This window comes from Balaenoptera musculus, chromosome 7, assembly GCF_009873245.2.
Source record: "Balaenoptera musculus isolate JJ_BM4_2016_0621 chromosome 7, mBalMus1.pri.v3, whole genome shotgun sequence".
Taxonomy (NCBI): Eukaryota; Metazoa; Chordata; class Mammalia; order Artiodactyla; family Balaenopteridae; genus Balaenoptera; species Balaenoptera musculus.
The window spans coordinates 83,687,473-83,711,958 of NC_045791.1; the positions used below are offsets into that span (position 1 = coordinate 83,687,473).

A 24,486-nucleotide genomic window follows, 5' to 3' on the forward strand; every position below is an offset into this window, starting at 1 on the left:
CCTAGTGATCAAGAGCATGGATTTTATGGCTAGAAAAAATCCTGGGTTTGAATTCTGGCTCTGCTTCTTTCTATCCCAGTGACTCTGGGCAAGTCACTCAACCTCTCTCAGCCATCAGGGTGCTAGTGTGAGTATTAAATGAGATGCTATACACAAAGCACTGAGCATAAGTACCCAGCACATAGTAAATGTAGTAAATATTCAATAATTGCTACAGTAAAGTAAAAGCACTGGGCAGACGTCTCAGTTATTCAGTTATTGTTCTGAAAGCATTATAAAATTTAATGCCTTTAAAAGGCCCATGAGTCTCCACTACCCCTCCCACTTTTTCATCTTGTTAAAAAAAGGGTTAAATTCAGCCTGTTAATCATAATCATGATGTTATGTCATTTCAGATTAAAAAGCTCTTATACCAATAAGCCTAAATTTGATTTTATCATCTCTAAATAATCTATCTCCGAATGTATTTCACAGGCAGATGAGGATTTAACCTACTCTGTCTCTAGTTTGTGGATGGTTATTTATTTCATCTAAATTACACATCCATTCCAGCATGCTGCTTGGTCCCCAGAGGAAGAGAAAGGGACAAAGATCGCTCTAGGAGGGTCTTCAGCCTGGCTAACTGAGAGAGGAGTGATACCACGGGCAGGCAGGGAAGGTGGGAGGGTGTGTGTTTGGCTGGCAGAGTGCCACCTAATGACTTTTGTGTTGAGCATGGTGAGATAATGCAGTGCATTGGTGATTTATGCCTCCAGGTATTTAATCTCTGGCAATGCCTCTTAAACCCAGTGTCACTTAATTTCTTGAATTAAGCATGTATGTTTCTACATTGTCAGACATTTGTGTACTTAAATAATATCAACACGAGTAATTAACATTTAATTTAAAAATTTCTTCCTTTTATTCTTGATTTTTCTATAATTAACTGAAAAGAACATCATCCAACTATTGGATCTATACGTTGTTTCCCTTTGTCTAGTATTCAGAACCATGGGAGATTTTAAAAAATTCCCAGTGGGTTTTAAAGCTTCTGCCTTGTTCCTTGTCCCTTTTACATTTATCACCATTATTCCACCAAGTGCAGTGAAAATGGCGCATCTCTGTTCTTTGTTCTTCACAGGTGTGTAGTAATGAAGCCACCTGCATCTGTGATTTCACCTGGGCAGGGACAGACTGTAGTATCCGGGATCCAGTTAGGAGCCTGCACCCCCCGAAGGACGAAGGACCCAAGGGTTTGTGTGATTTCAGTTTCAATTCCTTGCATACTGAATTCATTGGTACTCTTCCAATGGCGCCAATATAACAACTTCATAGATTTGACAGGAGACACATAAGAATATCTCTTTTTGCCATTAAAATGTATGATTCATATTACTGGAGAATTAAGGGTTCTTGTAATATAACATTGAAAAAAATGTTTAAGGTACCCCTTAGCCTAGAACTGAGATTGGGAAGAAGTAAATATACTGATTTCCTTTCTTTCCTTTAAACCTTGTTCTTCTTCCATAATCACAAATGTTAATCATTTTATAGTTTGTCTAAGCTATGCCAGTTTTTTAATAGATAAACTCTTTTTCACTGACATGAGACTCTGGTCATTCCTCACTACTTGAGTCCTTCCAGAAGGAAGTTGTAGTCTTCCATGCTCTGTTTAAGTACACTTTTGATTAGGAAGAAATTGGAATACTTCACAGACCTTTAATACTTCAAAGAGAAAACGTGAAAGATCTGGACCTTTGTTTTAACCAGCCATTAAAAGGAGTTTAGAGTTAGGAGTCTCTGTGGCCATCTAGAACCACCCTCATTTTTTTTTTTTACATCGTTATTGGAGTATAATTGCTTTACAATGGTGTGTTAGTTTCTTCTTTATAACAAAGTGAATCAGCTGTACATATACATATATCCCCATATATCCTCCCTCTTGCGTCTCCCTCCCACCGTCCCTATCCCACCCCTCTAGGTGGTCACAAAGCACGAGCTGATCTCCCTGTGCTATGCGGCTGCTTCCCACTAGCTATCTATTTTACATTTGGTAGTGTATATACGTCAATGTCACTCTCTCACTTTGTCCCAGCTTACCCTTCCCCCTTCCCATGTCCTCAAGTCCATTCTCTACGTCTGCGTCTTTATTCCTGTCCTGCCCCTAGGTTCTTCAGATCTTTTTTTTTTTTTTAGATTCCATATATATGTGTTAGCATATGGTATTTGTTTTTCTCTTTCTGGCTTACTTCACTCTGTATGACAGTCTCTAGGTCCATCCACCTCACTACAAATAACTCAGTTTTGTTTCTTTTTATGGCTGAGTAATATTCCATTGTATATATGTGCCACATCTTCTTTATCCATTCATCTGTCGATGGACACTTAGGTTGCTTCCATGTCCTGGCTATTGTAAATAGTGCTGCAGTGAACATTGGGGTGCATGTGTCTTTTTGAATTATGGTTTTCTCAGGGTATATGCCCAGTAGTGGGATTGCTGGGTCGTATGGTAGTTCTATTTTTAGTTTTTTAAGGAACTTCCATACTGTTCTCTGTAGTGGCTGTATCAATCTACATTCCCACCAACAGTGCAAGAGGGTTCCCTTTTCTCCATACCCTCTCCAGCATTTATTGTTTGTAGATTTTTTGATTATGGCCATTCTGACTGGAACCACCCACATTTTGTAGATGGGAACTCTCAGCCCCTGAGGTCAGGTGACATACTACGGTTACTCAGGTAACCAGAGGCAGGGCTGGGACCAGGACCCAAGTGCCCAATCTCAGGCCTATTCTCTTTTTTTACATCGTGCTATAATGTAGCCTATGTCATCATAAATACGATAGTCACTTTCTCACTATTCTTCCCATTCCCAACCCATTTTATGATTTTCAAAGGTCTAGAAAAGTCATCAGTTAAGTAGGCTTACTATAGCATCTATAGCATTGTACCTGAGAAACCAAAAAATTACTAGAACGAATGTTGTGCACCAATGGGCATTGTATATCAGGTTCTTCTTTTTCATGGTACTGCTAACAGTATTTTATAAATAACTATCATGCTTTTTTTTCCTTCAGGTAGGAAAAATACATATAGAAATAGTGTCATTTTGATCTGCTTAGTTTTGGATGAAAGTGCCTTTAAACTCTCTGAGCTTCAGTATTGTCCATATAGGAAACTATGACTTCGAAAGCATATGAAGTTCCATAGTCCTCAATTCCTGAAGAGATTTAGGCTGATTTGGGTGCATGTGTAATGTTCAGTAGGAGTGGGTGTGTTAAAACACTTCTCATGAGTTTGCTTAATATGCCATGATATTAAGATTCTATAAGAATCACAAGCACACCCTCACAGTCTATTTCTGTTCTCCTTCTATTTCTAAAAAGGAACCAATTCCACTTTTACATTTAGTCTTTTGTTACTTTAAAATTAGTACAAAAAATTCTTGGATCCACCTTCAGAACTTAGATTTAGAGAAGATTTAGGCTCTGACAAGAAGGAGAGATTCATTCTTTCCAAATTTTCTCGCCATAGCATGTCTGTGATTCTCCTAAAGATCTAGATGCTGTTTCCTCAAGTGATGTATAAGGATGCCCGAACAGATGAGCAGAGCTAAAGTGGCTTAGACTTTGTCCTTTTTCATTATGTAGGATAGGGGATTATTAATTGTCTGGTTCTCTCTATTCCCCATTCCTTCACTCACCTGTGCCTAGAAAACTTATTTGGAAAGAATAAAGTAAACAACTACATTCTAGAGAAGAGAATATCCATAGCTGCCTTTTGTTTTGTTTTGCTTTCTTCCCATTTAATGTGGTGCTAGTCTTCATTATCTTCTAAAGATAACCTTTTTGATCATTCAAGTTTATTGTAGGAAAATTTGAAAATACAGAAAAGATTAAAAAGAGGATAAAAATCATTCTTAATCTGGCAACTCAGAGGTAATCAATGTTAGCATTCTGGTAAATTTCTTTCCTATTGCATATTTTCTTTTTTTTAAAATTCTTAATGAAGACAGTGGAATCATTTGAGTAAACCTACCAATTGGCTCTAAAATTTCTAAAATCCTCATGAATCTGTAATAATCTTGCTTCATTTGAAAAAAAGCCATTAATTGATATAAACAAAGAGCAGTTATTATTGTAAATTATCAGATTTCCAGAAAAGTCAAGCAATTTTAGAACAACTAAATAATGGCTCTATCTATAACGGTCGTTTATATATTTGCAGCCTCTATAGGAAACTCCAGTAATACACTAGGAAAATGGGAAACAACAGAAATAAAAATTTAAACACTTGACTGTAGATTTTTGATATTCTGGTTAAAAGAAGATGGTGAAAGAGAAACTAGGTACTTTACTTCTATTTTTTAATCCAGATAGCAAATATTTATTGATTCTCTACTATTTAAAAGCCAGCACATCCTTGCACATAGTAGGCATTCAATAAATATCACATCCCTTCTCTTTGGGAATATATAAAGGAAGTGAAATGGTGCATGTAGCGCTGATTTTCCATTTATCAGAATCCATTTGTTGTATTGCCTTGCTGAAGAGTAACAAGTAATGAACTCAAGGTATTGAAACAATCAGTACTTCCTTGACTGTAGGTTCAGCAGCTGTATGAGGTGCCAAAGTTTTTCTCTATAACTTTGTGCTCTACATTCTTTCTCATGATTGAATTGGTCTGGTGTTGGATCAAGACCAAATTAGTAAATATAAAGGTGAATTCTGTGACTCTGTTTCCATTGATTTGAGGAAGTCAGAAATGAACCAATGTGTTTTGGGTATTCCTTTCATTTTAACTATAGGTTCCTGGAAGAATAAAAATTCAACTTCTCCATCTAGGTAGGGATGAAAAACACACATGAAAGTATTGCCATTGAAGTCATTCTGTACTCGCTAAAGTTGTCCACTGTTAACCCACTGTTTAAAGCATGCTAGACTATTTGCTCCAACTTTCAAATCAAAATTACTAAAAGACAAGAAATAGGATCTCAATGCAAAAACCATGTGGGCGAAGATTTTTTTTAAAGATTTTCTATCACATATTACTTCATTCATGTTTTCTACGTTGTCATTCATTTTACATATGAAGACTTTTCTAGGTCCCTCTTCTCCCAACCTGTTTCCACTGAACTCCCTGAAAGAAATTATTTTGGTTTGTTCTACAAGGGTAAAATATGTTTGAACTCTGTTCAGAAGACCTAGAATTTCCACCTGCTGTAAGGAGAGCCACGTTGAGTACCAGTAATTTTTGTAATGTGGAGGCATCGTTGCACAGTGCTTATTATGAAATACAGTGGAACTTTTCTCACTGGTTGGTTTGCAACACCATTGTAGGAGGAAAGAGAAGAAACTGGAACATATCACATGTTTTCATTGATATATATAAGGGCAAAGAATGGTCCTGGGAAGCTTTGGTCAGACCCTTTCATCATGACAATAGTCATCGGATCAGAGATGGAGGGGCCTTAGTGGCAATTCAGTTCAGACCCATTGTTTTAAAAATGAGAAAACTAAATTAACAAGGTTAACAGCTAGTTAGGTGCAGAGCCAACAATAAAACGTAGATCACCTGATCTTCAGCCCAATGTTTTTTTTCTGTTATTGCACACAGCCTGAGTTAAAGCTGGGTGTTAAGTTATGCTGCTAGTTTTCATAGCAGTACTAAGTAGAAAGGGTGAAAAAAATAAACAGGCAATGATTAAGCTTATTAGCTGATCCATTGCTTGTCAAAGGAAGCATTATATTATTAACATTCAGCAGTATGTTTTCATTTTTGTTTTCCTCTTTCTGCTGTTTGCTGGATTATTATTATTATTTTTAATCTTGGTCCCTGCTATCATATGTGATAAGAGGTAGAATTTTTGAGACGCATATAATATCAAGATACGAACTATGAAATTTTTCCTTTTCTTAGGAATTTCTATTTTATATGTAGAATTCTTCCACAGACTAGTCATGCTTCAGACACTTTGAAATTGTGTTTTTGAAACTGAGCGATTGGCTTTTTTCTTTTCTTACTTTTAGAGACTTTCTGAAACAAAAAGCTGCATTATTTCATCTATGTGATTACAGTGAACCAAAAGGGGCTATAATCCTGCATCCTTTAATACTTCAAAGGCAGGAGGCATCAAAGCCATCATTTGTACTCTATGCACCAAAGTTCTTTCTGCAGAGATTTATTATCTTGTTAAAATTTAAGATTAGAAATAAATACTATACTTAATCTTTAACCAGACTGTGTCCTTTGCTCCATTACTCTTACACTGTATTTTCTGGAACCAAAAAAAAAGGCGTTTGGTAGATAACAAATGAGTGAGTGAATGAACAAATACAGTTACATAATTAATAAATTATTACAGAAGTGAAACTAGATCATAGGCCCCTAAAGATCCAAGGAATTTTTTTTCAATGAGAAGATAAATTCTTTGTAGCTGTGAAGAGCAGCTGAGACCTTGGTTTCTGAATATTTTCCCCTGTACAAATCCACCCACCTGTGAGCCACTCAGTGAATTCATGCCAGTTTGAAAACACGTTGAGTCGCTACCTACTGAAAGAGATAATCCTGTCAAGTATCATGATAAAGAATCAAATGGATTTTACATATATTTTTAGTATACCACCATTAAAAGTAGTGGGAGGGAGGGAGAGCAAAGACGGGAGAGGATACCTTTGAAAAAGCTATTTTTCCACTTACTTTTATGTTGCTTTGGTGTTGACTACTCATCAGTTAAGAATTGGAGATAATTGTTCTTGCTCAGGGGAGATTACAGACTATATCTGTTTATCTTGAATACATATTTGAAGCATCTGTAGAAGTCTTGTTCCTCTGGTTGTTTCTAACACCTGCATGATTGATTGCCTAATTCTCTCGGTTCTGCAGTGAGAAATTACATCCATAGCAAATACAAAAAGCCTTTTAAAATAGCTATTTTTAGTCATCATTCATACAGTTACTATAAAGATAACAAATATTCATTTATCATTATGTTTTACAGAGATGTGTGTGTGTTTCCTGTAATTTAGCACATAGAGCTTATATAAGAATTAACGAGGTAATAGTACTCTCACGTACTTCGGGTCTGAGGGCCAATGCCTAAAACTTAAGCAAAAAAAGAAAAAAAAATGATAACATGATGTATCCTGGTTAATTTAGTATTCTGAAAGCAATGATTTTCTAAGGACTCAAAAAAAGAAAAAATAAGGCACTCGATCTAGAATACCTTTCATCCCAATATTTACCTCCACAATTTGGAAATCTGAGCCATCAGTTAGGTTATTTTGAATTATAATGTACTGTCATATTTGGAAAACATTGCCACCACCTTATATGTTGGTCTTCTTTCTTTTCCCCTCAGTGCTCTCCATAGACTTTCTCTGTTTTCTGTTGTGTCCCCCATCTTCTTCGTTATTTTAAGAACAACTCAGGTTGTGCTTAGTTAATGATAAAACTAGAATCTCTCACTCAGATTATTTGCTCTGTGATAAAATGAAACAATTGTACAGTTGCTCACCAAGGTCCTCTCTCTTCTTTGGGAGAATATTTAGCTCAAAATGTTAACAAGCCCAATATTAAGCCTTAAAAAATTGTGACTTCGAGTCATAGTTCTTTGTTTGCCATAACACACAATCTGTGTGAATGCGGCCTTGTGGAAGCTAATTTCGGTCTTAACTGGTAAAGTGATTGAAGCCAGTACTTTTGATTCACATAGAAATGTGAGTTAAAGTGCATTTTTGTCCACAGGTTTGCATGTAGAGTCACAGCCGCACAGACACGTTCAACCCTGAATAACCTGCCTTCTTCCTTCAGCGCTAAACTTCATCTTGCCCATGCAGAGAACGCTGGGGACCTGTGCTCATCCCAGGCCCATTTTGCAACATGCTAAAGCTATTCACAGAAGTCGTGATGTGCGGGGATGGAGTGTCTCCACTCAGCCATCCGCTACTGCATGCTTTGAAGCAATTAAGACAGTTGCCCGGAGACCCTAACTTTCTCTCAGTGCATAGTTTATACACTGGAGACTATAAACAAAAACTAAATGTCCCAATGCAATGTATGTCCCAAACATTACAGGTTATTTGAGATACACTTTTCCTTTAGATAAAGTAACTTTCCAGGTAAAAATGCGGTTCATTTGAAATATATTCTGTTTTAAATTTGTAAGGATTTTCACAAAATTTGAATAAGATCTGAATTTTAAAAAAGATATAGCTTCTTAGGCATATTTCACGGTTTGAGAAGTTTATAAAAAGCATAGTAATGGTTTATTACTTTCATAACCAAAATACAGATTTGCTGTTATGCAATTAAAATTACATTTTAATTTTATCTCACTCCGTGTAGGACCTATAACTCAAATTGGATTATTTACATGTTTAAAGTATTTATAAAAGATTATGTTTTTAAGTAGCATTTGTGGAATTTGATCATAAATTCAAAATCTTCCTCAAATATTTGCAATGTGTATGTAGATCTTAATTTCAAATCTTAAAGCAAAGATCTCAATCTTTAACTGACTTTCAAAGCATTTCCTGAACGGATTATATGTATGATAGTGAAATCAGTGTGTAATTAATTTCCTTTGTTAAAAAAAATTTCCGTTTTTCCCTCCACACAGTGAACATGGCCACAAGCAGGCTAATAGGTGCCGTGGCCGGCACCATTCTGGCCCTGGGGGTGATTTTTGGAGGCACAGGGTGGGGAATGGAGTAAGCATCTTTCTGAGTTTCAGAGTGTTTCTGTTTGGTTCCTGGCGTGTGAGCTGACCCTTGGCATCTGACTCTCCCATGTGTTGTCTCCTTGCTGTGTCCCTCGTGGTAGTGCCCCTTGTGGTGTGATTTGGATGTGTTTGTGTCCTGTGGTTTTCTCGTGCAGTGGAGAACCTTCTCCTGTCTGGAACAATGTGGGGCATAAAATAATATTGGGGTGCTTATGATGTCTTCACAATTAAGGCAATGGTCCAAAAGCTTCCATTGCTTCTCCATTTGTAAAAGTAATTTTAAGATACAGACTTTTTTTGGACAAACTATCGACAAAAATGCTTTTATATGAGAGTTTGTTAGGATTCTTATAACAAGTGTAATCTTCACCAGTCAAATAGATCCACGTATACAGCTAGGAATTATCAACAGTTGTAGCTCCTTTTAAAGATAATCCAAATGTAGCCACTAATATTTCCTCCATTTATTTAGAGTGATATAGGAGGCTTCAGCTTAATTTTTTTTAAAAAAGAAGATATTCAGGATACTGCCTTTATTTTCTTCTTATAGAATAGGTTAATCATTCAAATCAGAAGTTTACAGAAATATTTGGAAACAAGGAGCCTTAAGAAAGGGAAGATGTTTAGTGCAAACCTTAAGTGAACAGTTGCAAATTATCTGGTGGGTTTGTCTTAAAAATAACCAGTATATAAATAAATATATTGTGTGCCACTTGCCCTACACAGAAATACAGCTCTCCTCATTGGTGCTTTAATTTAGGTTGCCCTGTACTTGATCCACATCCTCACAAGAGCTGTCATTTCTCCACGGGATATTGCTTTTATGAGATTGCCAATCTGTAGACTAAAAGACTATCCTGATTTTTTCCCCCTCTAATTACAGAGAGAGCATTTACAAATAACAGAAATACCCCACACATGCTGTCTTTTCTATTCAGTGTAGTGGTGGTAACATTCCCCAGTGGCCCAGGAATGATTTCCTAGTATCTTAAGGAAACACCAGATAAACTCTATTCAACCTCCGCAAACCACGGGCACGTTGCTAACATCACACACATTCCGCCTTAGTCCCATTGGTTGCTGCACACAGTACAGTACGGGCCTGGGAGACCTAGGCACCAAAATAGCATTAAGAGAGGAGGGAGTCCAGAGGTCTCACTTTGTGTTGAAGATTACCTAAGCTTTCTCTCCCCTTGACTGAAGGGCTTTGACTAGACTGGGATCTTCTAACTCACATCCCATCTGTATTGACTGTGAAGCCCAAGGGAAGCTAAAATACTGGAAAAGATATTTTATTTCTCTTTACTTGTTAGAAAATAAATATTTTATCTCTCCTTACTTACTTGTATATGACAGAGGTAAAATATTTAGAGAAAACAAGAACTTTGTCCTGTAAAATTTCACTTTGGGTCTGTTAACTGGATTATATACAGAAGCAACATTCCTTTTCCAGGAGAAATTCTATATACATTTATGTGAAATTCCTCCTTGAAGAAAGGTAGTTTTCTAAAAAATCATCCCAATTCCATTTTTTATATTATTTTATAGTATATAAATTCCATTTTTACATCATTTTATATTATTTATTGGCCATAACTGCAATGTACTAACAGAAGGGATGAATTTTAATAAATTTCCCTTGGAAAAATTTAGAGCTGGGCAAAGTCCAAGGCCTTTGCTGTAAAGCATAGTCTTTGTTACCAACCTTTGTTTCATCTACGCTTGCACTGTTGTTAGTTTGTGGCTATTTCTGGTTGTGACAGGTTAAGTCTGTATAAGCATATATATATATTTTTTAAATAGATTTATTTATTTAACTTGGTTTCTGCACTCTTTTTGTCTATTAGTTTACTGATTTTTTTCCTTCAAATTCTAAATTTTGCCATAATTGCTAAAAACAGAAATATAGCTTTTTAAAAATAAAATCCACATAGTATGATATAGATGGTTTTAACACTTTTTGGTTCAACTGATAGTATTAATGTTCATTTAGTCACTGAGGATTCCACAGAGCTTTTTTTTTTTTGGTTTTGTTTGGGATTTTTGCCTTTACTTCTACTCCTTAGTTTATAATTGTAAATCAGGAATCATTTCTCATGGATTATGTATTGATTCTAATCCCAACCTATGCTTTCTGAGCTAGTAAAGTACAAATCATTTCTAAAGCATACAGAATGTAGATGGTAATACAAAGTTTTTGAAAGTTTGTTTCAAAATTTGATTCCTTATTAAAATGTGGGAGTTTGGGATTGACATATACACACTGCTATATTTAAAATAGATAACCAACAAGGACCTACTGTATAGCCCAAGGACCTCTGCTCAATATTCTGTAACAACCTAACTGGGAAAAGAATTTGAAAAAAAATAGATACATGTATATGTATAACTGAATCACTTTTCTGTACACCTGAAACTAACACAACATTGTTAATCAACCATACTCCAATATAAAATAAAAATTAAAAAAAAAAGAACAAGAGCAGAAAAAAATGTGGGGAGGAAATACAGCTAAATGGGATAATGTTTAGCAATCTTAAAGATAGTAAATTGTTTTGGCTTTGCAGGCCGCAGGGTGTCTGTCATAGCCTTGTGCGTACCTCTGCTGTCTCTGCATGAAAGCAGCCATAAACAGTATGTAAACCAATGAACGTGGCCATATTCCAATAAAATTTCTTTGCCAAAAAAAGCATCGGGGGCATATTTGGCCTGTGATCTGTAGTTCGCTGACCCCCAATTTGTAGCATAAGCTTGAGAGTCAGACAAATTTGTGTTCAGATTTTGCCTCTGTCACTTATTAACTTCTAGAAGCCTCTGTTTCTTCATCTATTAAGCAGGGATAATCATAGTTCCTATCTCATAAGGTTTTTGTGAGGATCAAATGAAATAATATTTGTCAAGAGCTTAGAACTTCACCCGGCATGTAGTAAGTGGTCAATATACAGTAGGTAATCTGCTTTTCCTGCACTCATTATTATTTATTATTTTCAGTGTGTCTCTACAGGCCACTGAGATTTGTGTTCTGTAGAACCTCAGTGGTTAGTCCTAAGAGCGTGTCACAGCCCAGGAGCCTGTGAAGACCACATCCCCCAGCCTCCCATTGTCCCCCAGACTCACTCATCCTCCACCTCCCCACTCATGCCCACAGCCCTGGGTGGTCTCCGAGTAAAAACACATAATGCACACAATTTTGGTGCTGCTAAAAGTGGCATCCATTTATGTACACAGTTGAGGGCACTGATGTGAGCAGAAAAGAGAATTTTTTACACAGAAATGAATGTATACACCAACTCAGGATTTTAGGGGAGCTATGAAAATTGGCCTCGAGACTTCTGGAACAGAGACGTATAGTTAGGACTGGAAGTGGCTTGCTGTTAGGAGTACTGGACCTGCATATTAGCATACTGGAGGTTGTGATACTTAGAATAATTCGTGTGCTGAAGTTAGCATTTCTTACATTTAAAATTAGTGAGCTAAAGTGTTTTCCACGTGGGTGGAGAGGATTTACTGTATGTTTCAACTCTTAAACAACTGATAGAAGCTCCACCTTGCATTTTCTTTCTTGCTGTCTTTCCGACTCTATCTCTCTCTCTCTTTTTATTTTATTTTATTTTTTTTTACTATCTCTAAGCCTCAGATTTCTCTTAGCAATAACTAGAAAATTGAAGATAGATTCAGTCGAACCTAAGGAATCTTTTTCCCATTTCTACAGAATTACCCGAATGAATTTTATGCTTCCTTTATATCTTGTCTTTGGAACCCCATGTTGCTGTGTAAACACTGTATAGGTCTGTGCAGTGAAGCTCTTTGAGAGCTTCAAAGTTTCTATTTATTTATTGATACCCTCCTTCCGACTTCTAAATTTTAACTGTCTCCAACAGGGGATAAAAAATTTAGCATTCAGACAACTTTATGTGCTGCTTGAAAGAGCATTTCAGTGGAATAGTTTTCCTTCTTTTCATGCCCTCATTTGCCAGTCAGATTGGAAGAATTCTAACTCAGTCGTGTTCTTTATTTGCTCTTTTACTTGTTTGATTCGTGATACTGGGAAAGGGGAGGAGAAGAAAGGTGGGCAACGGCAGCAATTGGGCATGCATAATTTGCTTCAAAGTCTGAAAAAGGTGAATGGAATGAATTATTCTGTCAGTGGTGCAGAAACTTTAGATTTCCAGGGAGATGAATCCAAGCAGTAGCTGTCTATAAATAAAGGCGATTTAAGTGTTTAGCGATCTTTTACGTAGGGGACTTACTTCGTGAAACCGCTTATCTGCCTGTCCCTGGTGGTAATGAAAGTGGTCTGCTCATATGACTTTCTTCCCATGATCCTTTGTCACAGGTCCTAGTGCCACCAATCTCATAATAGGCTCCATCGCTGGTGCCATACTGGTAGCAGCTATTGTCCTTGGGGGCACAGGATGGGGATTTAAGTAAGCAATGCCGCATGTCTTCTTCTCAGTGGCTCTGGCACTTCTCTTTTCTGCTTACATAACTAAGTTTTGAGTTCCTGCTACCAGATTTCGAGTTTCAACAGTAAAACTGCTAAAAATAAATATTTTTGTTCAGAAATGGGTCAGAAAAGAAGAAACATGGAACCTCAAATATCATCTTCAGGCAAGTGGGAAAACATGAAATGTAGAAGGCAGTCACATGCACTGCTTAAAGGAGAAGTTCTTTGATAAAAGAACTTTTAGGAGCAAGCATCCTGAGAAACATTTATTTATAGGCAGATTATCGAGGAAACTATGTCATTGGAAATAAGTGGATATAAGTTCCTTGTATCTGTTTAAAACTGCTGTATATGCCATTGACATTTTGAAATTTTCACAGCCTAAGTAACCATTTGGTTCTTATTTTTCACATGTAACATGTATAGCTTTGTGATTTGAAAAGCTTCATTATTTTATAAAAACAGATTTTTAAAAAATAGTTTTATTAATTCCCTAACCTACTGAATTGGTTTCTCATTGGAATTTGAAGTCTGTGGCTTTGTGACACTTACTATTTTCTAATGAACTGTTAATATTGACATGACTGATAGGCCTTTGTGTTTTCAATCAGTTTGGATTGTACATTGATCACTGAAGTAAGTTTGTTTAAATAGACACACCAGATAATCACAAACAAACCTTAATTGTGGTCCAAATTTTTGGACCTAATTTATCCAGTTTGGATGTTTCCATACCTTGGATTCATTGGATAATTGCCTTTTATACCTTTTCGTGCTGTGATGACTTGATTATTGTGGTTTGTAGATAAGACCTCCTGTGCCAAACACTCCCTGTGATAAATTCAGTTTCAGTTAGATCTAGGGAAACAAATTTAAGCAGGAAATAAGACCATTACCCAAATTCAAAACCCACTTTGCCTCCATCTGGTTATTTAGCAGAGGAAGTTTTTGACCTAAATTGAAAGTTTCTGACCTTGAATTATCTGAATAATTGCCTTAATTATGAACTTTATTCTATTTTATGTTTGGAATTCTGAATTCAATATATTTAAACCAGGTAAAATGTTATTATTAGAAACTGATTATGAAAGAAAAACAAACCAATAGATGATTGAAATAAATCCAACATTTTCTGCTAATTTTGTTATTATATTAAGATTTAATGCATAAGCCTACAAGGTTTTGAGTGGCTTCAACTTGGAAAGGTGTTATCAGATGGGACTTCTTTTCTACAGAGATATTTATAAACTTGAACTTGTTTGGTGAAACAGTAATTTTGGCATCAAAATGCTTTGAAAAACACACACACACAAAGTAAGCAAGTCCTGTTTAAATTTCTTGTACGGTATGAACAAAATATTGCCCAGATGGTGAGTCTCTCACATGGTACCTAACAAAAGAATATATGTTTGTTTGGGCTGACCTAATTCCAGCAAAAACTTTTTAGTGTCTCACTACTGTAAAAATGTCATTGTACGTTGCAGTAGTTCCATGATCTGTTATCATTCTAGAATGCTCCTTTGAACTTTTTCATAAATATGCCCCAAGAAAAATAAATTTGGCTCATGCCCAGGCTTATGCCTCCTTTGTGTTAGGAAACCTCAGGTTCAAAGAAAGGGCTGGAGAAGAGTCTGCTGGGCATCTTTGCCATCCAGCCACATGCAGTGACAGATGTACCACTTCAGCATTTGGAGATAAGAGCACTGTTCTGTAGCAGGACCTCAAAACAGTGGCCTGGCCTAGCTCACAGCTTGAATTGCATGTTTCTTTGGGGAAAAACAAAAAAGCCTTTATCACTGTGTATATAAGTGGATTAGGCCCGTACAGTTTATTTATATCTGAGAGAGATGTCTAATCATCAGAAGAACACACACACACACAAAAAGAGGGGGAGAAATGGATACTTAGCGAGGTGAGAAAAACAGCCTTTGTGGGGACGCTGTGCCGACACATGTGCAGCTGGGCTGTGTCAATACCCCTTCCCATCCCTATGACCCTTATAGGAGAACATTGTAGGAGGCACACAGTAGTGCGAAGTACGTATTTGTATGCCCTGAAACAAAGAAAAACAATGAAGGCAGAATTCTTGAACATGTCACTTTAGCCGTTTAAATTCGCAGAAGCTGCTACTCTTTGTGCTATTGGTTGCTCCATGAGGAGCTTTATATTTTCAGAGTTTAGATCTTTAGATTTTAATAGTAACCATGTGGTTTGTATTAAACTTTAAATAACTGCTTACACCTTGCAATAAAAAGCTTTGGGTGCTGAATGATAAAGCTTAGGTTTTCCCACCATTTGGACAGTTTTGGAGATGATTAGAGGTGATTTGGAAATATAATTATTTGCTAGTTGAACTGAAACTTCGAGTTTTTTCATTGAGTTCAGTGTAGACACAAAAGAGGTTTCTTTAGAATCAGAAGTTGAAAACAGTTTTTAAAAAGGATTGCTCTAAATACCTTTATTGGAAATCCCTCCTGAAATGGGTTTTTATTACTAGACGGGAAGTTGGCAAAGTAACCTGAAGAACCTGAGGGTACATAAACTTTTAGATTAAAGGAAAATATATTAACTGCTCAGGGGGAGTACTGCTTTTTCCTAATGCCACATTTCTTTAGGTATAACACCGAGTAACATAGATGTGGAGGAAGTATCATACCAAACATAATCTGTTAAGAGTATGCATGAGAAATACAGCTGTACTCTGACTCCTGACACTGTCTGCCGTTCTTTATGGTTCTTTTTTTAAACCATATTTCCCCTGAAACAGGTGGTAAAAGCATAAGCATATGTGAGTGTACATGCATGTGTGAATGTGTACATATTGTGTGTGTAAAAGCATAAGCATATGTGAGTGTACATGCATGTGTGAATGTGTACATATTTGTCTGTGTAAAGTGATAATGAAGCTTTATCAAGATTGTTGGGTCAAAAAAATAATATGAATTTAGATTACTTCTTTTTAGCAGAATAGTAGAGTCTGAAAGTTTTGGTTAACGTAAGTAAGACTTGCATGAGCAAGGTTGTGAAACTCTTAAAAAGAAAAAAATGCTTCATTTGGTAGGTTATTTTTTTTTTAATATTCTGATGTATTGGATAATGTGGTAGGCATACCTTAGTAACTTCAGTTAATTGCATATTCCAAGTATGAAGATGGCTAAGGGATAATTCAATCTATGAACTCTCAGTCTTTGGGGGTGTCAGGATTTTTCTCTGAGAAATCCTGTGAAAACTGAACATAGGCCCTTGGCACACCAATTTCTCCAACTTTCCACCACCTCTGCATCGATTTACACTCACCCCATGCTCTTTTTTTCTCTCCATCCCTACACACACTAAATAAAGCTACGAATTGTGATGCAGAAGATTGCAAACCTCTGTCCTGGTTGACTCATGGAGACTCATGGCCCCTATCCAGTGCTGAATAATAATTCTACTCCACTAGGTTATTAGAGCTGTTGCTTTCCCTGGACTTTGGAAAAAATCGAGAAAATGAAGGATCGTTTTAGTAGCATTTAGGATCATTCTCTAAAGCTTAGGAAAAGTGACAAATATATAAAAAGAAAATTTCCTCTCTCCATCTAAAAATGAACAGAATTGCTGTTATTAACCTAGATATGGCTTTCTAGCTAAATTCCTTAAATTTGAAGACAGGAATTTTGACGTGAACAATATGGTCATTTATATGCCCCTAAACTATATCAACATCATAGGCGATGGTAGTAGAAAAGAGGAATTCTAGGTGATGCTAGGAAAAGAACTTGAAGGTAATAGATGGTGCCATAGTTTGTTGACAATTCATATCACAAGATTTTAGGAGGAATATTGAGTTCTTCCAACCATATTATAATCTCAGTCTGTGGAAGACTGTTGCCATGTCCCATTATTCCGCTGCTTCCTCTCTGCGTGGGATTTGGTGGCAGGAGTGGCCGTCCTAGCCTGGCAGAGCTCCTCCTGACATTAAAAGTGTTAATTTAATAAGTCTGTGGAATTACATATGTGGTTTCCTCTCTATGAGAAGTTACTTGGGATACAAGTCCTTACGGAGCCTGACTTGAACTCTAGGAGATGCTGTTTGGCTTATGTTCCTTGTCATTGGAAGTGCTAAAGAAAAGACTGTGTAGGTGCTTGCAATAAATGAAATTTAAAGGGCCATATCTGGATTATCACAAGGAAAGTTAACTGAATTGTTTGAATGTCACCTTGGATGAAATCTGAAAGGAACTTAATATTGCTAATTATGTTTTCTCAAAAAAGCAAATGTCCTTTTTTCTTTTTTTTGCTTTTCATTTTTATAGAGTTAGGAAATGGGATCAATTTTAGGTAGTCTTTCCATGAGGAAGATAACCAGATTGCCGCTTATCTGAATTCCATGACCATATCCCAGTGCAAAAGAAGGAGCCTGATTCCTCTAGTACCTGCGACTCCTGGGTTAGGCACTTTCTCACTCAGACCCCACAGGTGGTGGTGGTGTTGGGTTGGCCAGAAAGACCCAGTTCAGCTCCCTGACTCAACCCCCTGGGGAAGGGAACTCAGTCTAAGGTGACCAAGGAGGCGGGGTTGGGCAAAGGGTTCTTGGTGGACAGGTGATGACTCATCATGGAAAGAAAAGAAGGTCTTAGTGGTGGATAAACATACCCTTAAAAGAAGACCTAAGACTTTGCAATTCCAAGATGGTTATTGTTACCTGAAGTGTTTTTTAAAAATTTTGTATAGATGTATATGTAGTATAATATATAGTAGACAAAAGTACAGGTTTTTCAGAAGCAGTGAAAATGGATGAAAACTGGGTCAATGCAGGGTTTATGGATTACACTAATATTTTATAATGATCCAGAAATGCCTTGCAGGTTATGATGAAAAAGTGAGCTGCCTTCAGAATCTAGTGAGCAGAGGTATTCAGAGGAAACACTTGTGGAAGAAAAGCAGCAAGCACCTACGCACGAGAGTAGTGCTTTCACATTAAAATAGAACAAAAAGACTTGACAGGCAGTTCTCAACATACAGTAGCCCATAGTGGTTTTACAGTTTACCCCTGAGGAGCCCTCAAAATCAGCCTGGTGCAGGAGTATCCCTCTCTGTCTTCATCACGGGGCTCCACTTTCTCCCTGCTGGGACATCAGTGGAGGAAACGTGGTCCTGGAACTCCCCATTAGTTTCTAGAGTCCATTTTCCCATAGACAGGAGGGTGGCTTGGCCTCCTGGTCTGCCCTGGGAGTCCAGTCATACTGTAGAACATTTTTTGTATAAAAAATGCAATCTAAGCTTCAAAAACTGACTTTTAAAAGGAGCACAAGCTTTTGGACACTAGAGGTTGCCTGTATGCCAGGCTGAAATGGAATTTCATATCTCCATTTAAAAATGAACCAGGGAATTCCTGGTTAGGACTCAGTGCTTTCACTGCCGTGGGCCTGGGTTCGATCCTTGGTCAGGGAACTAAGATGCTGCAAGCTGCACGGTGCGGCCAAAAAAAAAAAAAAAAGAACCAGATTGCCATTATGACCGTAAACGTGGCTATTTATCTGACGTTCCCTGAATCTGAATGAGGGCAATATAGTCATTTACATGGGTAGCATGAGCACACTTGATCTTTCCTCCATATCCGCTTTTAATTGGGGAGACATTAGTTTAACATTTCTCATGCGTTCCAGCAATACATTCTAAATAGGTTGGGGCTCCTAGTCCTTCAGGGTCATTTCACAAGGTCAAGCAGTCCCTGTTTTTCCCCACCTGACTCGCAGGACGTGTGGTTCCTTATACATCTACCTTCAAGGGCAGTGAACGTAGGTAGAGACACAGGTCCTGTGCTCTGCAGGAAACTAGCTCAGTGACAGACACATCTCGGGAGACTTCCTGTTTGTTCTCACCCCTCTTTCCTGGGCAGCGTCAGTAATGGCTGCTTTTAAGAATACTGACCCAAAAGAGGGTTGAAGGGGTGGGGAATGGTGAAGAGAAAGAAGTAGCACTGTTGGAAATAGTGTTTGCACTCCATGTTAGCCAGTGATCCACATGTTTAAGCCATTAATGAAGATGCCATAATGAAAACGTTAAAAAAAGAGAAGGGAGATTTTCTTTAAAGATTTTTATTTTTGCTATTTCAAAAGAGAAGCATAAAAGTGGTCATCTTGGAAAAAAAAAAGAACTTTGCAGGATGTCTTTCTACATATTTTGAGCTTTGGTATTGTTTTTATTTTGAATTACCTATGGGCGAGGAGGAATATACTGTAATCCTTTTGGTACTTAGGGCTGTAAGGGTATCCAGGTGGCCCCAAGTGAGTGGGCAGGGGAATGAGGGATCCTGGGGACCCCTTGGTGTCCAGTTTTGCATGATGCCGCGGTGGCAGCTGCGTTGCACCCGCCCAGTGTGCAGACTGAATGCATGAGCCCCCTTGCTTGATGCCCCACATGAAGCCAGACCACGGGGAGGTTGCAACTAACTTTTGTTGTTGCCTTGTAGTGTCTTGCTGGTTCTTTCTTTTCTCTTTTTAAACGTAGGAACCTCTTTTTAGGAGACCGGACACCATGAGCAAGGCATTTTAACTTGCTTACTTCAAACTAAGCTAAGCTGCTGCATTTGCTTAACTAACCCAAGCCTGTGTCCATTCTCCCTTGAGTGTACTGTCTTACTGTGCACTCAGGTTTTCAGCTTTCTAGGTAAGAAAAATGCTTGTTCCAGAGTAGGGTAAGAGCTCACACCACCAAGGCAGCAAGATAACTGAGTAGAGCAAAGTTGTTTTTTTTTTTTTTTTTCCCACTTTGACAAAGGCTGATCCACTGATATAGAACTCTCAAGTTCTGGAAGGAAGTAGCTCTAAGACCTGCAGAATTTTTCTTAGTTTTGCTAATAGCCCCCTCAGTGGGAGAGCCTCCCTGGAATAATTTACATCTAGTTAAAATTAGCCATGTCATTTACTTCTGAAATAGACAAATTGGGCTGCTGAGGCTTTCTGTGACTTACAATGAACAACTTGAAGCTTCTTTTGGTATTCATAAATGAATATACACTGGCAGGGAGGTTGTAACAACATCCAAAAGTGTGAGCCGTTCTGTGTTTCAATTTCAAGTTATTTTGGAAAATCTGCCTCAGGGGGGCCAGTTGATTACTTTGCTCTGGAACTAGCATTGTTGTCATTATCATTACCCTTCTCTCATCACGATCTGATTAATATTGTGGATTTTTCCCCTCTGCTTGCATCTTCTTTTGACGCACTCTGGAAGAAATGTCAAGAAGAGGAGGTTCGATCCTACTCAGCAAGGCCCCATCTGAATCAGCGGCACTGGATGAACGGCATCTCGCACTGTTGGATTCTGGGTATGACATACTTGCAGCATCGTTGCCGGAACTATTAAGTCTGTAAACAAAAACACTGGGTGGTAATGACTACAGAACTAAAGTTGGGGTGACAGGGATGGGGTAAAAGAAAACTGTCCTTTTTGGAAATAATTTCAAAGAACCCCCTCCCACCACCTGTCAATAAAAGGGAGCAAAAGACAATGTTATAAAAAGAACGATTTCAGAATCTTTTTTTTTTTCCAATGAAAGGAAGAAGGAACAACAACAAAAATTAAGTGCAATAAAAGAACCATTAAAAAATAGCAAATGTTTTTTTCTTTCCTCAGCCTGTTGGCACTTTATATCTTCTAAATGGTTTGGCATGATTTGTTTTTTCTTTTCCTACCAATGACACACTCCGGTGGCATGAAGATCAAAGGGTAAAATCTGCATGGCATATATACAACAAGCAGCTAACAAGCCAATCCACAGCAAAACCTGCAACTGAATTCCTAAGGTGAAGGTGACAGATGAGCCCATGGAAGCTGCCTGACCCCCAGCCCCCTAGTCTAGACCAGGCCACGAGGAGCTCCACACACCCCTGCTCTTGTTGATTCACTTTCCCGTTGTCTTTTCTCCTGGACCGAGCATCCTTTGGAAATGGGAGCTGGAATTTGAACAATGAAGCTGTTGTATAGTTCTTTTATAAATGTAAATATGGAAATAAGAGATTTTGACACATCATTTTCACTTGTCTGTACTGAAATATTTCTCTTGTAAAGGTTCTCTGTAAATTTGAGTTTATTGTTTGCTCCCCATCTTTTTGGGTTCTTTTCTCTATTTCTTTCTGTCTCTGTCCTTCTCTCTTGTAACATGTTGTACAGTGATTCTTAGGTTTGCTTAAAAAAAGACAGATGTGGCCACAGATTCAGGGATTTGGGGCACAAAACAGGTACAATTAAAAAATGAAATGCTTGAATGAGCTGAAATGCTTGAAACCAAAAATAAACAAAGGGTGGGGGACACAAAGAACAAAATAACCCATATGAAAAATATAAAAATTATGTAAATGCAAATGTATGTATTAAGTCTTTAAATTTTTTTTGATGTCATTATAAACATATGTATATAATGTAAGAAAGTAGACACCCTCTCAAATTAATCACAAAAGTGCCAATCTCATGATTTTAGTTTTTGGTTCTGACAGTTTTCTTTCCCTGTCTTCAATGTGAAAGGAGGATAAACTTAAAGCCTTAAATTAAAAAATAATTTTTAAATGTTGAAAGCTTGAGGAAGAAATTAAGCTTTCCATTTTATTCATATCTATTATTGTCAATATTTCATTCATGCTTTCAACTTCCTGCCTCAAAATATATATGGTAGATACCCACTGTAAAGCTGGTAATGGGGACAGAAACAACAATTACCTTCTTGTGAGCATTGTTAAAATAGGCTTTACTTCTGTGTGTTGTATTTTCAACAAACCATGTTTGGCCCACAGTGTATGGCCGGTCCGTGGAATGTTGCGCTGGATTACAACGGGATTCTACTATATACAAATTCACACCCTTCTTTGCCCTCCAGGCAGATTTGCAGATGTAATCTGGGTTCCCAGGTCCCTCTAAATTTAATTCACTGTCATTGAATTCTTCTTCCATTTATGGTCAAGATAGCTTTTGTTCAAGTGTTAAGTATATAAGTTCATAAAGAAATTTGGTCCCAGCTTTGTTTTGAATGTAAAAACTTGTACATGATCCTTTCTGTGAGCATTCTTCTAGAGATGAGTTTTACTGAAGGCCCCCAAAGAGCCCACACTTCTTTAATGTCCTGTTTTTAGAAACAGGACATCCAATTGTACTAGTCACTTCTTCATGACAACCAAATTAGTTGCTAGATTGAGTTTTAAATTCCTCTTCAGCGAGATTCATGACACTAGTCTCACCACTCTTGCTTGGACTTTGCAAAGGATTAAGTCCTAAAAATGTACTGCTTAAACAGTGGGGGTTTCCCCAAGTTATCTTTAATTGTGGAAGTATCGCAATCATAGAGCAGAAACCTTAATTTCTATATGCTACAATAAACCATAACCTAACATCTTAATCCTGTTACTGCTTTCTGAGTCCTAGGTGCTACACAGGTATGCAGTCTTTCTCTAGAACTAGCTGTATGTTTATATTGTACTAACAGGGCTACCTACAAGGTTTATCAGCCTTACTCTTGGCTTCATAAGACACAGGGTGTATCCCTCTACCAAGCAGCATTGGCTCTTAGAGGAAGCTTGGAGGAAACTCGGATTACTCAGCATCTCTTCCTGTCACCACATTGTTTATATCTCTCTGTTGCTGGGTCCTATTCATCAGTGGATACTTAGCTGCTGCTGAGTCCACCGTACACATTTCACTGCTGTTCCAGAGGCACCACTGGTGACTTAATAGATACAAAACCATGGTAGTGCAAACAAGTTAAATCTATTGTTAACTTTTGAGCATTTCACAAACAACATTGTAAATGTGCGATGTTATGTTTTAAATCAGACCACAGTGGTCCCCAAATATTATGTACATATGGCAAATGTCAGTGTAACTTTTTGTTAGACTGGCAATTTCATAGGTAACGAAACCTATGCTCCAGTGTTAAATTATTTGTGTGTATATGTAAAATACACAAGCTTTAAGCTATCTGTGTATGACTATGAAAGATAATGCAACCATACCAGTTGTGAACAGTGGATTATAGTTATTTTTGATGGTATTAGGTTATGTAGTTTCAAACTCTGTTGTATTTTCTCTTGCATATGCCATTCATTTGCTGATTCTTGTGGTGTGAATATGCCTTTTTATTCGTTTGAGCTCAAAACACAAGCATATCACTGTTTAATGTTACCCAACAAGAGTTAGTGTTAAGTGATGACACGTTCCCATTTCACCTGCTTACTTTTGCTACATTAATTAATAACACATGGATGAGGAGATGTGCACTGACTTCATTGCTCACCCTGGGATACTGCATGAGCCCATCAAATTAGAGCTACTCCTATTAGATAAATGAGCAGTACACATAAGTGCATGTTATAAAACATGAATCACGTAGAGCTGTGGAGTTTTACCAAGTGGTATGTGTGTGGGTTTAGTTTCTGTTTTTCTTTTTTTACTATGCAAAGATGGGAAATGCACAAAATTCTCAAAGACTAGTGTCTGAAGAACTTTCCAAACAGTACTTGAACCCTTTCTTTAAAGTAATCCCATCATATTTTATAGCCATTATTGCTTCCATTGTTAATTTTTATTTTTAAATAGTTTCCAGTTTTTTAAGTGCACAACCTGAAGTTTTGTTGGAAGTTAATAAATTCGTTCATACCTTGTTGGCTGTCTATGGATGGAGATTCAGTAGTCATTGTATGCATCTGTAGTCAAGTGTATATTAAAACTTTTGTTAACATTGAGTGTTGTAGCTTTTTACTTTGATCATTTTTCTTAAACCCTTTTTCTGTGTTCTCTTGTATTGTTGATGAAGTGGCTGTGTGCCTGACACGATCAAGAGTTTTAGCACTGGTCTCTTAATCAAAGGCTCACTAAAAATTTAATCAGTCAATGGAGCAAAATAAAATCTCTGATTAATGATAAATATATTGCTGATGAGGATTCAGTTTCAGTGGATTTATTGGAAATGCTTTGCTTTTTATAAGTCAGGGGAAAAAAACCACCTTAGGATTATACCATTACCTTTTTTTTTTCTTTAGTGTCTCTCTTCTGGGTTTAAAGAGGGGATGGCTAGTCATAGCATCCACACTTTTGACCTGGTACCATTAGAATCAAACTAAAAAGAAAATAGAAGTATTTGGTTATCTAAATTGTATGATCAGAAACATTCAAAGAAGGAAGGTATTTCCTCACACCTTGCATGGGATTGGTCATCAAATAATATTCATTCTTCATGAAGGTCTCTCAGTGTTTCCTCTCCCTCCCTACTGCCATCTTTTGGTGTGTGCTCAACAGCCACATGTATCTCACGTGTACCTCACGTGTACCTCATGTGTACCTCACATGTGTATACTGCACTAACACGGAAAG

The 24,486-nt window shown here is 37.3% G+C and overlaps 1 protein-coding gene across 2 annotated transcripts in view; it reads left to right on the plus strand.

Moving 5' to 3' along the window:
- The window catches only part of ADAM23 (ADAM metallopeptidase domain 23), a 159,072-nt gene extending 135,028 nt beyond the window's left edge, over window positions 1–24,044 (plus strand). The window contains exons 24-26 of one of the 2 annotated variants that reach the window (XM_036858829.1): window positions 1,121–1,232; window positions 13,036–13,126; window positions 20,362–24,044. In XM_036858829.1, coding sequence (XP_036714724.1) covers window positions 1,121–1,232; window positions 13,036–13,126; window positions 20,362–20,410 — 252 coding nt within the window. In that variant the 3' untranslated portion in view covers window positions 20,411–24,044. The remainder of the gene's footprint in view (window positions 1–1,120; window positions 1,233–13,035; window positions 13,127–20,361) is intronic. The other variant, XM_036858830.1, reaches the window with a different exon arrangement.
- Window positions 24,045–24,486: the final 442 nt, after the last annotated feature.